This window comes from Musa acuminata, chromosome BXJ2-7 (assembly GCF_036884655.1).
Source record: "Musa acuminata AAA Group cultivar baxijiao chromosome BXJ2-7, Cavendish_Baxijiao_AAA, whole genome shotgun sequence".
NCBI lineage: Eukaryota > Viridiplantae > Streptophyta > Magnoliopsida > Zingiberales > Musaceae > Musa > Musa acuminata.
The window spans coordinates 34,060,045-34,077,379 of record NC_088344.1 but is presented as its reverse complement, the minus strand read 5'-3'; the positions used below and the strand labels follow the sequence as shown (position 1 = coordinate 34,077,379).

General features: G+C 37.0%; 2 protein-coding genes across 4 annotated transcripts; both read right to left on the bottom strand.

Moving 5' to 3' along the window:
* Positions 1 to 91: 91 nt before the first annotated feature.
* On the bottom strand, positions 92 to 7,594 carry LOC103992504 (26S proteasome regulatory subunit 6B homolog). Its single transcript, XM_009412227.3, has 6 exons — positions 7,052 to 7,594; positions 4,439 to 4,669; positions 3,862 to 4,020; positions 2,492 to 2,644; positions 1,202 to 1,285; positions 92 to 452 (listed from the first exon to the last, which is right to left on the bottom strand). The coding sequence occupies exons 1-6, from the start codon at positions 7,535 to 7,537 to the stop codon at positions 318 to 320; spliced, it is 1,248 nt and encodes a 415-aa protein (XP_009410502.2). The 5' UTR covers positions 7,538 to 7,594; the 3' UTR covers positions 92 to 317.
* A 1,117-nt stretch (positions 7,595 to 8,711) lies between these two features.
* On the bottom strand, positions 8,712 to 13,528 carry LOC135617722 (BTB/POZ domain-containing protein At3g08570-like). 3 transcript variants are annotated; one of them, XM_065118247.1, is made up of 4 exons: positions 13,420 to 13,528; positions 12,741 to 12,807; positions 9,903 to 11,048; positions 8,712 to 9,410 (listed from the first exon to the last, which is right to left on the bottom strand). In XM_065118247.1, exons 1-4 carry the CDS (start codon positions 13,497 to 13,499, stop codon positions 8,877 to 8,879), a joined length of 1,827 nt encoding a protein of 608 aa, XP_064974319.1. In that variant the 5' UTR covers positions 13,500 to 13,528; the 3' UTR covers positions 8,712 to 8,876. The 3 variants fall into 3 exon arrangements, with proteins under 3 accessions (XP_064974319.1, XP_064974320.1, XP_064974321.1); XM_065118248.1 differs by lacking the exon at positions 13,420 to 13,528 and adding an exon at positions 13,249 to 13,384; XM_065118249.1 differs by lacking the exon at positions 13,420 to 13,528 and adding an exon at positions 13,229 to 13,380.
* Between the last annotated feature and the right edge of the window lie 3,807 nt (positions 13,529 to 17,335).

The following is a 17,335-nucleotide window of genomic DNA, read 5'->3' as shown; positions in this document are numbered from 1 at the left end:
AAAGAAATTGTAGATTCTATTAGCACAAGATTCAACTCCAAAGATATTGTTCATGCACCAGGATCGCATGCAATGGAGAACACCAAGGCAATTCAAGAATTGGTTCATCATGCTGATTAAAAAGCCTTCAATTTAATTTTCATGTTCCCAGTGCAATCAGCACCAACAAATTTGTGTGTAAGGTTCCATCTAGGTTACAAGCAATCTTAACATGCAAGAATGATGTTTCTGAAACCAACTTAAAATGATACATATAAAAACATTTGCTATCCAGACACAGATTAAGAGATCAGAAACAAGGCATCCTTCTGTATCCCTTACTTGTAGAAGTCAAAATCCGTGTCTGGCTTTTTCACGTTGGCCCGATAACCTTTCTCAAAGTCCTTGGGAAGAATCACATACCGATTCTTTCTAACGGCATGCATCCCTGCTTCCTGGCAAATGGCAGCAATCTGCATACAACCCAGGCAATGATTTGGTCATATTCCAGCAACAAAATGGCTTAAGCGCAGCAGCTACTTCATTGGATATGGTCATAGCACCACGCACATATCATGAAAAAGCAATCAACCTCATTACACCTGAGTCACAGCAGAAGATATGTACAAACACAGGCATTCAAGAACAATAATCTTCCTTTATCCACAAAATAGTCACTCTATATCCTCCAGCTTACTAAACTCACAGGATTACTTTTTCACTTACATTGCTATCTCAAAACCAAGTCCTTGTTTGGCCTCCAAGAACTATGATATGAAGATAAGAGTCAGCATCTGACATCTATATCTGGTGTAATGATTATATCCCCCAACAATAATTGAGATAAAGAACATAATAACTAGGCTGTATGAAAGCATTAGTTGATGCATGCCACTGACAACTTTTACAGGCTTCCCAATAGCATCATCATGAGGATGTGTATAAGTCAGTTGTCAACGAGATATCAAATACAAACATGTGTTACATATGTCTGTCGGGGGATTGCGTCTGTTACTGTCGAGTACCATTAACTGTGTGAATGTGCTTTTTTTTCACTTTGCATGCTGAGAAAAACCAGCATAAAATACTTCTATATCATTGGTGATCAACAAAAGCTTGATGATGATAAAAGTTAAAATTGAAAGGAAAAAAATAGAAACACGATCCACAGAATAATGAAACTTCCATTCCACACACAGATGCTAGGACTTAGAAAACTGACCTCAGCTGCACTGATTTTATCTGGCCGGGAAACATAATCTTCCAAGTCAACCTCATCGCTGAGATTCATTTTTGCAGTGCAGACCTGAAAATTAAAGACCAAAATGCACAAAAGACATTTAGGTTTAGACAAAATTATTAGAACCAAATTCATATGTCTAGTCATGAACCTGAATGAAAAAAACAAAAAAAAAACAAACTAGAAGATTATGACATCAATACTGCTCATTATTTTGAGCAAGTTAAAACATATACAAATCAAGCTTCCATTTCTCTTTGATATAATATGATATATTACATTATAACTTCTTGCCAAACCATATTTTCAAGCATGCCTTTCTTAACCAAGAACCATGGCAGAGAAAGGTATAGAATGGCAAACAAAATAACAATATTAGTGCTAGTGCCAATGTATTTAAATTCATAACAAACTCTCTAAAAATCAATTATAGCAATGATCTAACTTAGGATTCATAAGGTGTGTACAAAAATACTCATACTCATCCAGTGCACATCAGTCCAATCTAGATGAAAGTTGGACTTATATGCCATGAATAGCACACAAAACCATCGGCGAAAGCATATCAATGACGTATGAAATGTTTCAGAGCATATTAATGTCATATGAAACATTTCGAAGCATATCAATGACGTATGAAATGTTTCGGAATATATCAACGACATATGAAACATTTTGAAGCATATCAAGTGAACAAATAACAAACATAATCTTGCATGTCATATTTGATGTTGTATGCATTTCATTCTTATCCAAAGCACATATAAAAACACATAAACAATGCTTTAAATATCATATCAAAAACATAGAGGGTGAAGTAGGATCATAACATAATATGATCCATCCATTTTCGAATGACCACCCAACACAAACTATTTATGAGTTAGTATTATTTCGATATCGTTGATATACCATGTAAGTTTATGGGCTGGACCATTGATTACTAGTCTATGTGGTTCCATATTTGAACCCTTGGTAAAAAATCCACCGTAGATATGAAATTGTACATGAAGAAAACATAATAGACATCTGAACTCTTCAAAAATTATTGTGAAGCTTGTAGGTCATACTTCTAACTTTATTGTGGAAAAAGAAAATTTTCAAATGTTTGTTAGTCCATGTGCTAGGTCTGCTTGTTATTCAGCATCTAGGTCCTCTTGATGCTTTTATAAGGAAAAAACAAAGAGGAGAGAAATACACAACCTGATTATCCATAGGATAGATCATATGATATTTTACAATTATAATATGAAAATTATCTGCACAACTTACTTGGAATACTAGCCTCTTTTGTCGTCTGTCAGGCAAAGGAAATTCAATCTTGCGATCGAGCCTACCCGGACGGAGAAGTGCAGGGTCTAGAGTATCAGCTCGGTTAGTTGCCATTATAACCTTTACATTCACCGTTTGGTCAAATCCATCCATCTGTAAGAGCAATAAGAACAATAACATTATTGCATGAACATGTACAACTAGATGCGAGCTTGCACGCTAGAGCAAAAGTCATGCCAGCTGAAGCATACATACTCATTTTCACGATGTTGGTTGTTTTTTGGAAGAATAAACAAAACATGGTTACTGCTAGATTTTTCCTATGAAGTTCACACCTTCAATTGGAGGAACCAACACACAAAGTACATTCAAGACTAAGACTGACGAGTCAAAGTACCAAATATGCCAGAGCCAGTAGATAATCTTTGCAGACTGAAGGGAACACATGACATATAATTCAGCCATCATATTTTAGGAACTATGTGAAACCTGGCAGAGGGAATTCAATTTTATGAGAGCCTTCTGTGTTTGTGAAAAATATATACTTCGGAAATCAGAAATAAAAGAACATTCACAAGCTTTAGGAGAATAGAATGATACATATTTAAGGAATTGAAAAGGATCGGGTAAGTGTAACAAGGAAAAAAGGCAAGTTTTCACATGACAGAAACCATGATTCTAAAAACAGCAACACAGTGAGCATACCAACAGTACTATACCAGTCCAACTGTTTCAGTGTGCAATCTACCATACCATGGTGAAGTATACTGATAATTCAGCTATTACTATATTGTTTATTAGAAATGCACTGGAGTATACCATGATTCTAAAAATAGCAACACACTGGACATACCAACAGTATTATACCAGTCCAACTGTTTGTGTGCAATATACCATACTGTAGTAAAGCATACTGATACTTCAGATTATACTATATAGTTTATTAGAAATGCACTGGAGCATATCATGATTCTAAAAGTAGCAACATGCTGAGCATACCAACAGTATTATATCAGTCCAACTGTTTTGGTGTGCAGTATACCATACTGTAGTGAAGTATACTGATGCTTCAGTTAATAATATATAGTTATTTAGAAATGCACTGGAGAATCCTGAAACACACAAGTTCCCTTGAAACATGCCTCAGGCTTAATTCCTTCACAGAGACAATTTAGATTTCTACAGTATTAGTGGTTAACTTGAATAGCAATTGAATTTAATGAAATAGCTGACATTTCTCCAAATTAAGAGTTGTGTTTTTCTTTCAACAGCTGCAAACTAAATCAGTCTCCAAGTACAGGAAGATAAAAGGAGAAACTTGTCATCTATCAAATATTCATTTAAATTTCTTGGTTTACTTGTTTTTTTACCTGATTCAACAGTTCCATGAGGATACGCTGAACTTCCCTGTCTGCTCCAGTTTGTGCATCAAAACGTGCAGTAGCAATAGCATCAACCTCATCAATAAATATGATCGCAGGGGCATTTTCTTTAGCAAGACGAAACACATCCCGCACCATCCTCGGACCCTGACCCACAAAATAAGCTAAAATTTAAAAAGGAATCATAGAAACATGATTCATAAAAGATCATGATCTTCATCATATCAAGCATGATCAGTCTTCTTTGAACAATCAAGTAGACATCTGAAGTACAAACCAATGACCATGGATCACTTACATCATAAGTTAATTATAGAATTTTCTCTGGGAAACTCAGTGACAGAAACAACTTCTGCCTTTTAACAATGAAATTGCAAAGAATCAAATGAAGGAATTACATGAAATATGCACTAATTTTATAAGCATCAACGGAAAAGAAACATAAGACTAAAAAAAGTAAAATCATTTTCTACATGGTATCATATGAAAATTATAATAACATGTAAAACAACATGTAATGGAGCAAGGAATGACACCCAATTAGAATATTCTAACTACACAGTACCTCACCCAAATACTTCTGAACAAATTCAGACCCAACAACTCTTATAAAGGCAGCAGTTGTATGATGAGCCACAGCCTTGGCAAGCATGGTTTTACCCGTACCAGGTGGACCATAGAGAAGTACACCTCTTGGTGGATCTATACCAATTTGTTTGTACAGATCATGATGAGTCAAAGGTAACTCAACAGCTTCACGAATCTCCTGCTTTTGAATATCACAACCCCCAATATCCTGGGCAAACAAAAGAAAAGATAAGGCAGCAAATCAAACTTTGCTTTATACTCAACCTGCACTAATAAAAGTAAAGATGACATAAGCATAACACAGTAGTTCCTTCTTTTAGTAGCAAATTAGATGTCCTTGATTATGAAACATAGAATTTACTATAGATACTTCTCTTTTTTGCAAAAATTTAAAAAGTGATTAAGAATGAAATCAGAAAAAGAAAACTCAAGTTCGTCAAAGTAGAATGTCTCATGAAGTTTAGCAAGAGAAGAATAAAAGACAATATATTACATCATTCTACCATCGTAATGTCATGGACAAAATTCTAAACAGGATGTTTGATGTAATATTTATGTATGTCCGTGTCTTTTGGTTTATTCATGCTTTGCATAGCATGTAGAGGAACGATCGAAGGCTTAACAGCTCCATTTTAGTTGGGTTTGATGGTCGTTTTAGGTTTGTAAATAAAAGTTGTGTCATGTGGACACTTGTGAGAGATATTCGATCTGTAGTGGACTATTTTGACCCTTTGTTGTGCAACCATTTCAGAGCTTGTAAACTTTGTAATTTGCATTGGCTATGAAGTGTTTTCTGAAATGTCTGCTTGTGGATCTCAAGTGAAGCGCTTTCTCTAACCCCTTTTCTCTTTTGTAGGTCCTAAGGGACCATGGGAGACTTCGGGGAGGTTGACATTTGCAGACGGACGCGCAAGGGAGCCGCACGAGATAGGCAAAACCAACTAAGTCTGTGACAGATGGTATCAGAGCGGGACAAGCACTCATAGAAACACTTGGCATGCAAACATGGGGGATCTAGCGGGGCTGCGTTAAGGGCAATCAGCACAGGTGACCGTTTGGGAGAAAAACAAGTATAGAGATGTAGAGAAAAGGAGTCGCTCGAAGGAGCAAGCATTTGAGATTGACATTCAGAGGAATAGTCAACTCTTCGCGCAAGAGACACGACAAGAACAAACAAGCTTGGAATAATGCGTAGCGCACAAAGGTTGGGATGGCTGAATTCAAGCTACGGCTCGACGTTGACAAGCATATTTGATGGTTCTCAAGGCAAGCGAGGCGCTTGGTAAATGATGAGATCATACAAGGTGGAATGAGTTGCTCAGCGACCGAAAGAGTTGTGCAAAGCTCATAGAGGTGAGGGGAATTGCTAACTCGAAGAATTCAGTACTCATGCAAGGGCTTGTATACAAATGATGGAATGTTCGTGGCCATCCCAAGGCGACCGAAACTCGGCGCCATGGAACATTGGAACTTTCTCTTCGGCATAAGAAGGATAAGTCCGTATGAGGTTGAAGTGTGCAGCGAGTTCAACAAGTTGCTAGGCCTTGAGTGATGCAACGAGGGTTGTATTGACGTGGAGTTGCAATCTAACAAGTGCGTTTGCAGGAGGCAGAACAATGAATAGTTTGTTCAGCAAGTCGGAGTAGTCTAAGGGGATAGTGGTCTCCGAAACTTTCAAAAAGAAGGAAGCGAAGAGAGATGTTGCTCCAACGGGACAGATATCCAGGAGGGATAAGTTCCGATTCTCCAAAGGGAGAATCATGTGCAACAGACAGCACGTGTTGAGGAGTACCTCAAAAACAATAATTCCACGATGCTCAATAAACCGAGCGAGCAACGAGGAGTCATCGCATGATCTCACTTGAGAGAATGCATTGGTGGATGCATTGCAAGATCAAGTGAGGGAGCGACCTAAGGCAACACAATTGAAGACACACTTGGAGTCAATATGAAGATCGTACTCAATGGAGGGCTGACCCGTAGAATGGTAGGCATGAGGGCCACCATCAACTCAATACAAAATGAGGAACGGAGCAACTTGGGTGTAACTTGGTGAAATACCCAAGTCACATGAAGGGAGTCAACATAAAAGATGAAACATGGAGCGGAGGCATAGAGCTTTCCTTGGACAAAGAGCAAGGACATGAACTCTTGCATAGGCAAGAGCGAGACCATGTTGTTCCATGGGTCCTTCATTCTAATGGAGCGGACTCATCTTGCATGGTGCCAAAGACGAAGGGAGCTTCTGAGCACAAGCACCTTATCTCGGAGAAATAACAATAGATTCTTGCATTCTTGTGAATTCAACATTCACCAAATTCAAGTTCTGCTGGAAAACCAAATACAAGAGAAACTCCGACTACTTAATGAAATATCAATGTCAAGAAACCCCATAAATGAAGAAACTCGAAAGTGCTAAAGATCTTTAAGGCCACAAATTGCTAAGGGACTGAGAAAGTAACAACTTCTAGTCTAATTTATACCGAAAGAGGTGCAATATACCACTCCCAAACCCTAATTCATAATCTCAAATCAAAGATGTGCACAAATATCAAATAATTGAAGGGGAAAAAAGGGTTTGACAACTTACATTGTAGGTTACGTCAGGCTTCTCGGACTGGCTAAGAAGCGAGATGCTCGAATCGGCCTCGGGGGGCAGCACATCGACGAGCGCGTTTGAGTGGCGGTGAAGTGCGACGGAGGCCGAGGGCTTGAGAAGCTCCCGATTGATGGTGCTCAGGATCCGCACGTAGTAGTTCGACCCGGTGGTGGATCCGACGATGCCGTTGTTCTGATCGACCATCTCCATGAACTGGCCGATGACGAGGGGGACGGACTGGATCCGCTTGACCTCCTCCTGGGCGCGGAGGAGCTCACGCTTGAGGTTCTTGAGTTCGTCCTTGACGTACTCCTCCTGAATGTCGATGAACTCGATCTGGCGCTGGAGGGACTTGAGGCGGCCGTAAAGGTCGTCCTCTTCGTCAGCGACCTGGACGGGAGAGAGGAGCGCGTCGACGCGCGGGAGGTCGGAGACGGAGGGCTTCCTTGGGTCGATAACCATGGCGGACGCCGCCATGAGAGCGGTGGAGTATTGAGATGGCTTTCCCTTTCTTGATCGGAAGGACGACTGCGACGAGAAACGGGGTTTTTTAACGACGCTTGTCACGTGCCCCGCACGCAAGAGGAGTTGCCTTGCGCGACACGAAGTAACTCTCGTGTCTCGCGTATTAGTAAGCGTACGGTCCTCGACTTGAGTTACGACTGATTGATGTGGCGAGAATCCAAGGGGATAGGAGGCAACGGTTTCGGTTGTTCGTGTGTCAATCGTAACCGAAGTCGTGCCAAAAATATAAAAGAAATAATAGTAATGTAAGGAAATAGAAAAGACGATTAAAAAAAGTATTTATTAAATTTTATAAAAAAAATTCAATACCCTCAATTTATTTAAATAGTGATATTGAATTGCCAACAAAATGATAGAAAAAGATTCGTGTAATCAATACAAAATAATTACGATTAAACAACATATTTATTGTGTACATATGATAAATTAGATTAAAGGAACTTATATATTTCAGATATAATATTTAAGAAAATAAATTTTGAGAAAAAATTGACTGTCTCAGAAAAAAAATGAAACACTACCAACAAGAGAAAATCCTATCTCTATCTTTAGGACTAATCAACTTCATTCACATACTCTTAACATGAATCAATTTATTAATTTGATTCAAACCTAAATCATTCATCCAAAATAATATCACACTCATTGATATTGTCTGTCACATTCAGAAACCAGTGATATAAGATGTTTAAACCAATTTAAGAATAATACACCTACTTCTAAGGCTATTCAATTATCCTCCCATGTCCAATGTGGAATTAAACCGAGATAATTCACTCTTATCATTTGCAACAATCAATCAATTACATATTAATTTGGTCAAATGGGATCCTACCCAGAATTCTTGTTCTGAGGTCTATCAAGTGCAAGATCACACCCAACAAGGGGTGAGACAAGTTCAAGGCACACTCATCAAAAGAAGTAAAACTCAAACCCTTACAAATACCACAATCCCATGCTTCCAATTCCCAAACCATCCTTTTTTTGACCTGCAGCTGCATCTGTTCACTTGTTTACAACTACAATGCCAGAGAGTTCAAGCAAGCAAAAGCATTCCACTCCAAAATGCTCCTCTGAGCTGGCAAGGTCAATTACCTACTCTCACAGTATAATTTTATCCTCCATATATTAGGAAGACATAAAAAAGGAATGGCATAGGATCATAAGAGCAAATAATTACAGCATTTCTTTGTCCTTGCACCTAGTTTAATGAAAGATTTATCTCTCTGCTCCATATACTGTGTCTCGCCAGTATCACCTTAGGCACTGTACTTTAGCTTCCCCAGCATTCTCATGAGGCAGATTGCCGTTGTCGTCTTCGCGACTTGGCATCCGATACTTGTGCTTTCTTTGTGCTTTTCTGATGCTTCCTTTGAGATGGGCTGAACATGGCTATCCTGCCTATCCCTCTCGAAATGGATGAAAGGAATGCTTTACTGTGTTCTTGCGACCTGTTGTCCCTCATCCCTTGCTTCATGAATGCTTGTTCCTTCTCCAACTCACTAAGCCTCACACGCATCCTGGCGATTTCTAGCTTTAGTTCTCGGTTCTCCCTCCTGAGGGAGGCATAATTGTCCCTGGGGGAGACTGCAGCACTCTGTACACCACTGCTGCTGATGATCCTCTGGGAGAAGGAACCATCGCCCGAGTTTCCTGAGAGGGCAGACTTGAGGCGGAGCTGCTCAAAGTAGAGGACGCCAACGACCATTTGGACGGGGAGCCGATCGTTTTGAGCAGCGTGGTTGGCAGCTTCTTGAGAGATCTTCTGGCAGTCTATGAGCTTGCACAGCTTCTTGCATTCAGATTCTGTCAGTGATGGATGGGCCTAAGCAAAGGCATCGAAAGTTGGTCAATTGATCATATACCGAGATGGTGAAGAAGAACAACAAGCTCTACTGTTTCATTAGGAGACAAACAAACTGAAAGCAAAACTGATTTTTTTTTTGTGTTTTCTATATGAATTTGTAATGAAGCAATTGCATCTGTGGTTTCATACACAGCAGCATATAGAGTAATTATACCAACATTATTAACATTGATTTTACAATTTTGATTCATAGGTGTGCAAAAATGGAATGATCATATTGCTTGTCAGAATTAAGGAAAACCAGATTCAACCGAATACTGTGACCTACATTTAGCCTAAAGCAGATTCTTTGCAGTACTCGCACAAAAAATAAGATCAATATGCACATTACATTCTATAAGGTCACAAACAAAAAAGATACATTTCAGATTCACACTCATGCACGCTCTTTCGAATAAACTGACGTGCACATACACATTTCTACATACATGCATGGAATTAGATAGTTACCTTCAAGTAGATATCAACAGCTCTATAGAGGCCATCATCAATTATGCGAGCATAATCCGGCAAGAGTTCAATTATTGCCATAAATTTTGACAAACTCAGATGTGGATCTGGTGCAATTTCTGCAAGATATCCATCTATTAGCCTCCCTACTTTCAGAACGGAACTGTGACTTGGAGATTTTACGCTCAGAGATTCATATCCACAATGAGATGAATCTTCAGAGTCATCCTCCTCAACCCTTTGGATGAAATTTACCAACATTCGATGGACTGTATCAACATCAAAAACTGAATCGTTTGGCTGAGATGAAGGAATAAGCAGGTCATCAAGTGAAGCCAATTCCAGTTGGAACCCAATTCTCCTCTCCAGCTCCAACCTACAGCCAAGGCTGGTAGCCAACTCGATTGCCATTCTTAGCATCCCAAACAGAAAGGAGAGAGGAACTGTTGTGATGTTCTCGGTTGCCAATAGATCAACAAGAGCCTCTATGATCACTCTCTGCTTGTCTCCAACAACAATGCCAGACTCCCAATTGTGTCGTCTTTCAATACCCTTTAGAGAAGTTTGAGCATAATGCATTAGTGATTGGACAATGCTGTCTGATCTGACCCCAGTTCTCCTCATGGAAGCAATAACTCGCTGATAAATGTCAATTTTTAGCACCGAAAGATCTTCCACCCACCAGTCCTGGCAATGCATCTTTAACTTACCAGATTCATCATCACATTCCAAGCGGGCTAAACCAGAAACCAACTGCTCCTTGCTGGCGTTTATTGCAACTGCATCCACACATCTATCTAGGATACCAACCTCCTCTGCTATGGGATGCAAGCCATCACATGAACATAAAACTTCAAGCGACTTCTCAAGACTTTGCACAACAATCTCACTTAAGTAGGTCTCTGCTCTAGCAATTAGATTTTTCTCCTGGTAATCTTCTGTCATCTCCAGATATTCAGCAATGCAACGGAGATGGGCAACATTAGTTGCAGTGATCTCAAAATTTGTGCCATAACAGAATTTAGCAGCAAGTTCGAAAGCTTCTGCTCCCCCAGGTACACCATGAAGCTCAAGCATGGAGAGATCTGGATCCCTGGAATCCATTACCATTTTCCGAATTTTTCCACTCCGTGAAACCAAAGGAAACTACAAAATTGCAGGTGAAACTAGTATAAATTTCAATAGGCACCAAGTGCCAAGCTTATGCATTGAAACATGTTTATACTCACTAACAAAAAACTAAAAACCTTGAACGTTTCTGTGGTACAGGAAAACAAGATGTTTTCACAGAAAGCACATAAAGAGCAAGGTTAGAAATAAGCAAACATGAAGAAAGACTATTAACTCTTTGTGAGAAGAACAAAATGACACGATGCAAGGATTTTAATGTCAAAAACAGGCAACATCAGTTTGGCTTGGTCTGGCACGTATCAATCAGCATGTTGTGGCATCGGCCTCGTTCTGTCCAATACAATTAAATAACAATTGTCAAGGGTGTGTCAGCTTGTTGCACAAGGTAACAAAGAATATGGCATGTGCAATCATGTTTCTAAAGCCTTCACACCATCTTCCGATGTCTTAAATGCTTTCTTTTCTACTTTGCTTAAAACGATGCATGTTGAAGTTGACAGTGATCAAAAGGGTCTGATCATGAGAGATGAGTGAGGATGTCAGAGACAGTGTGCCGGGAATTATTAGGAGAGACACGAGGAAGGAAAATAGGAAACTTTTTCAGTATAGTAAAATCGTACGCTGTCATGACATGGTTGCAGACGATCAGGTTGGTGATTCCAATGACCACTGATAAATAGCAGGGAGAAAAGGAAAGAAACAGAAATTCCTCAAAGTTTAACAATCTCCAAAATGGTAGGAACATCAGACGTATTAACAATTATCAGTAATATAGTCAAATGTTCAGAGTAGAGAACTCTAAAGAAACTAGTTTTTATTTTTATCATGGTACTAAAGCAGATCATGTTTAAGACTGCAGATTTTTCCCACTACCTTTTCCCCTTCTTGAAACAATAATTCGCCCATATATGAATTTATGTTCTTACTCAAGTTCACCTCCCAATCCCATTAATCCTTCATTCATCTCATACGTGAAGACTAGATGCCAGAGCTTATTCGTCATGTTCCATCCTCTTGTACTTCCTAAACTTTTGGGAAACAGTGGCCGGCCAACTAATCATATTAGCCTCAGTTACTTCTAGAGTATATATTATGTACTTCAGCATCTCTTTGATAATTAAAAGCCATCAAAGTAGTCAACTACCAAGTTTATCTCGAACAAAAAGCACTGGGAATAGATTGTTAATTTGTACAAGACCAGAATTATTTCTTCTGCTATTGAAATTATAGTTTGCAGATCCTTTTATCCTTAGCCCACACTTGAGGACCATTTAATACACCTTGACTTATTATGTATATTTACAAATCAGAAGCTCCATATTGCATTCTATCTTTGTTATGATTGTTTATCTTGTTTGGACGGCGTTATTTTCCTTGCATACTTCGTGAAGAGACATTCCACGAATGGATGGCTCAAACAGAAAACTCTGATTTCAGCTTTATCCACATTAGACGAACTTGTAATTTTGCATTGTTGTGTGACAAAATGTTGCTATATGAGCTTTGTGACAAAATGTTTGACTTAGGGGGATGCAGATGGTATCATAAGAACATCTATTATGAGTATATACATCCGAATCCTGGTTGCTATATGAGCTTCGTGACGACATCGGCACCATCCATAGAAAATAAGCAAGACAGATAAATTTCTATAAACAAAATTAAAGCAGCTTAAGATCCTCTTTTAACGATAAATGGCTGCCATACCTTGTGTAATAAGAATGATTGTCCATCAACATAAAGGGTTATATCTCCAGCTACATCAGAAAATATCCTGCAGAGCATATCACAACTTTTACAATGAAGAAAAAAAAGGAACTCTTTTTAATATTTATTCATCAGTACCCTCATATGCTCATCTTTTTCGTTTAATGAGAAAGGAGAGGGAGAACGAGTCATATTACAAAATGAGCAGTATAAATGGTAAAATAGCTTTAAAAAATGTAGAACAAGCAATTGTAACTTTCAAATATGGAGATAGTACTCGTTTCATCCATAGTCAAGAAAGAATGTGAAACACTAGAACTTTAACTTGATCTACAAGAACAAATGACACAACCTACATAGTATTCATAAAAGTCATAAGCAGAATGCATCGAAAGCTTAAACCAGAATAAAACTGCCTCCTTTATTCTGACATTTCATCGTCCGTTACACACAGAGAGGAATGCAACCAAAAAAGCCCTAAAATTTACGTTTTTCTTCAAGGAGTCACCATGGAAAGCCGAGAAGAACCACTACATTCGATGAGAATCCAGTGGAAACCCAAAAACACGAACCAAGTTACAGAGCACCGGGACAGTAGGGGTTCAAAGAACTCCTCCAACACTTGCAAGAAACCGCGAAAAGAAACCAAAGGAGCGAATGCGAGGCAGGAATCGGTCACCTTCTAGTAGTGATTGGGTTGCAGAACCGGGGTGAGGTCGCCAGCTTCGCCGCTGAGAAAGGGAAAGCGCTCTCCGACATCGCTCCGGTCTCTCGCTCTCTCTCATATGCATAACTATATATTAATGAATAATAATAATTATAAAGAAAAAGAAAAGGAGGGTAAAGACGACGACCTGTAACGGTTAAAGTTACATCCGTGCCCTCATCATTCGATTTATTTTCATCTTTGCACTGGAGTGACCGATCAAGGGGTACGGATTCTTAAAACTCGATTCGCTGTGAGGTCCGAAAGCAATTGGTGATTTGGTTGGATTCGGAGTTGAATAGTGGGTAGATCCGACCCGATAAGATGGGGGCTACGTTGGAATGATGGGAACAGGCCGTGGCACGGAACACGATGAGGGCAATCATGCGATGAGGCTTCTTTTCTGTCCTTTATTGTTCACCGTAGTATTTTATGTGGAAAGAAGCAATAAAGCGTGGGATTTGGGTGGCTCGCCGGCACAGGGAAGCGTGCTCGCTCGCTCGCCCCCGACTACCCTCGCCTTTTAGTGGAAATGACGGGGACGAGCTTTTGGCGTTAAGGCTGGTGCGGGACTGCGATTCGGTCGGGGCAGATTGACCGAGAAATGATTGGTCAAAATTAGGATTTGAACGTGGGATTGGGTTGGATTTCGGCCCTTAATTGACGAGCCCCCACCGGCCCAACACAACCGATGGGACGAACGAGACGATCAATCGATGAGGAATGCCAAGCCATTAGACCCATTAGGAGACCCACTTTTTGTGCCTCAAGAAAAATAGGCTTCATTACTTACGAAAACGAGTACAATTTTCTCAATAACATCAAAATTCAAAAGTAAGGATAAATACATCCAAAGGAAATTTTACCTTCTAAAAATAGTTTTTACTATCAAGCTTTTAGCTAATGTTGTCCCCATGATTGGTTTTTATATAAGAATTTTTTTATATTAATTCAATAAAAATATTCTTTCACCCTCCCTCATCCACTCCCATCAACGTATCGTCATCCCTTCATCCATCGCAAGTGATATCACTCGTCGCTTTTACTCTCAATGTGAGCGATTTTCTCTCTTACTCATCCTTGTTCCTATAACTGTTTATGTTAGGAAGAAACGTGACTATTGGTAGAGTATGAAGGGATATTTTCATCAAATAACAAAAAGAAATATCCTTACATAAAAATCAATTAAGAGGATACTATTAACTAAAAACCTAATAATCTTTTTAAGTTATATATATATATATATATATATATATATATATATATATATATATGACCAACCACCAATCAAAGATTTACCTATAAGACACATATCTACATAAAACATTGTATGAAATAACTCTAAAACCAACAATGAAGTGGTATGGTCTTTGAGAGTAAGAAATTTTTTAATTATATAATTTTATTTAATTAGATAAGATATATTATAAATTTGATTAAATTTGATAATGATTATTAATAAAGGAAGTCTAATTATAATAGAATTTCTTAAAATATCATGAAAAAAACTCTTCTTATTATTATCTTAGATTCTCTATTCTTGTCTATATAAACATACAATCAACAATTGAGATTATAAATATTCTTAATCTCACTTAGTCCCTAATATATTATTTATAATGACCTTGTGAATGATAGAAAGAGAAGAGAATATGAGTCTAGTTTTCCTTGTAGTTCAATGACAATGTGTTTGCCGATCATATATAAGCTTTCTAGATTACATTGAAAAGTACATAATATGATATATTGTTATTTAATTTTAATTTTTAGTATTAAGGATTTTCGTATAATAGTAGCATAATTATAGTTTTTATACTTACAATTGATATTAGAGCTATGTTTTTGAAATCAAATATTTTAGATCTATTTATTAGCATTATTTACTTACAAAAAGATGTTATTCAATTTTGATTTACAATACTTTAACGATCCATGTGTATTGTCGATCTTTTTATCTATTTAGTCCGTCTTGTTACTACTTACGGGTGATATGAGGTTCCTTGCGTTTGATCGATGAACTATTATTGATAGCTTACTGTTGATGACAGTATTGTCAAGGGCGACGACCTTCGATGGTTACCAACCCAATCACAATATATACAACAAAAGCATTATAGGGTGTGGTAGCCCTTTTTGCATAGTGTTGCTCGGTATGGTGTACAGTGGCTCAGCATCGCACGATGATTAAAGAAGTTGTCAGTTGGTAATATATATATCGTTGCAGCTATAGGCAGCAATAGGCGGTGCATGCGCACATCCGCACATGGGCACGGTGGCACAATATTGCACGATGATCGGAGAGGTCATCAATTGACAATATAAATATTATCGTCATCGTATACAGTAGCAAGCAACGCATAGGTAAAAACAGGTGGTGCATAGGCAACGATCATGCACTACGATGATTGCATGCCTCACGCAATGACTATGGAAGAAGAATTAGGGTTTTAATTTTTAAAATCATAATTTTACCCTTATAAATCATTTTGATTCTAATTTATATCCTTTGATAATTCTACCATTCAAAAATTATATAATTCTATTATATATTCTAACAAAATTATAGTGTTTCCCTTTAGAAATTAAAATTTTCTAACTTGTGTCCTTAATTATAAAGTTGACCAATATAATTTATTTTTAATCAAATATTTTGATCGGACAATTGTATTTTGACTACTTGGATTTAGATTCAATAAATCAAGTTTTGATCAAATTTGAGAAAAATCAAATCTTGATCAATTTTTAATTTTAATCAACTTTAATTTTTGACTTACCTAATTAGGCTTATATTTAGCCTAATTTTGGGCTTTCCTAATTAAATAGAGTTGACTAATCTAATTTAAGGTTCTATATAGAATTAAAAAATATAAATTATAATTTTTTTATAGTTTTCTCATATGACATATTTTTACATATGATAATTAAACTCCAATTATTATTTTTAGGTATTTATTTAGTTATTCATATGTATATCTTTAAGATTATGAAAAAATATTTATTTTTTACATAAATACATGATTTGTATTTTATCATAATTAAAATTATCTTATGAGTTTTTATTTATGCTGATTAATATTCAATAATTATCATGATTATTATTTTATTATTATTAAATTATTTTGGCATAAATTAAACTAAAAGATACTTAGTGAATATTATTTGTAACTTATATCCTTAAGTTTTATCTTATTAGTGTCTATCAAAGTAGTGTATAATGATAGGTTTATGATATATAAATTATAATAAATATTTTATCTTATAATGAAGAATCTACTTCGAATAATTATGTTATAAAATATTATAATACTATTTTTGATATCTTTGTAGTTTAGCAATATTATTCCTAAGTATTGTATACCTAAATATAGCAATATTATTCTACAAGAATGGTATTAATCCCCCATAAATAATTTTTAGTGAATACTAAATATATCAATATTTTACTCAAAAGTAAAATATAGATGATATCAATAGTTCATCATATCTTGAAAGCTTAAAGCATTAATGTTATTTTATATTTTACAGTGATACTTCCTTTCGTACACTCTTATGCTTCTAATATCTCTGTATTCTCTAGTTCAAATTATTGGTTAAAGTATGTATAGCTCACATTAGAATTTGACATAGCATTGTTTATTGAATGGCGCATAGACTTGACGGATGAAAGCGTTATGAAACAAATTAATGAAATGAATACTTAGAAAAAATTTAATAGGTTCAGTTTCATTTTTATAAGAATGATAATTATAAATAACATAAAGACTTCAACCAACACATATGAATATTTAAGGGCTATTAAGATAAATTTAAATTTGTTGATAAGTTATTGATCGATATATTAATAAAAGAACTTACTACAACTCAATATAATGACACTTGAGGGATTTAG

What these genes read in the sequence shown, in the direction of transcription:
- LOC103992504 (XM_009412227.3), bottom strand. Translation starts at nt 7,537, where the DNA reads ATGGCGGCGTCCGCCATGGTTATCGACCCAAGGAAGCCCTCCGTCTCC. An exon ending in AAAAGAGGCTAGTATTCCAA is followed by an intron (nt 1,286 to 2,491) that starts GTAAGTTGTGCA and finishes TTTAATTTTCAG; the next exon opens with GTCTGCACTGCAAAAATGAA. An exon ending in ATAAAATCAGTGCAGCTGAG is followed by an intron (nt 453 to 1,201) that starts GTCAGTTTTCTA and finishes GGTTGTATGCAG; the next exon opens with ATTGCTGCCATTTGCCAGGA.
- LOC135617722 (XM_065118247.1), bottom strand. Translation starts at nt 13,499, where the DNA reads ATGTCGGAGAGCGCTTTCCCTTTCTCAGCGGCGAAGCTGGCGACCTCA. An exon ending in AATCATTCTTATTACACAAG is followed by an intron (nt 11,049 to 12,740) that starts GTATGGCAGCCA and finishes GCAATTTTGTAG; the next exon opens with TTTCCTTTGGTTTCACGGAG. An exon ending in CTGTTGATATCTACTTGAAG is followed by an intron (nt 9,411 to 9,902) that starts GTAACTATCTAA and finishes GCCTTTGCTTAG; the next exon opens with GCCCATCCATCACTGACAGA.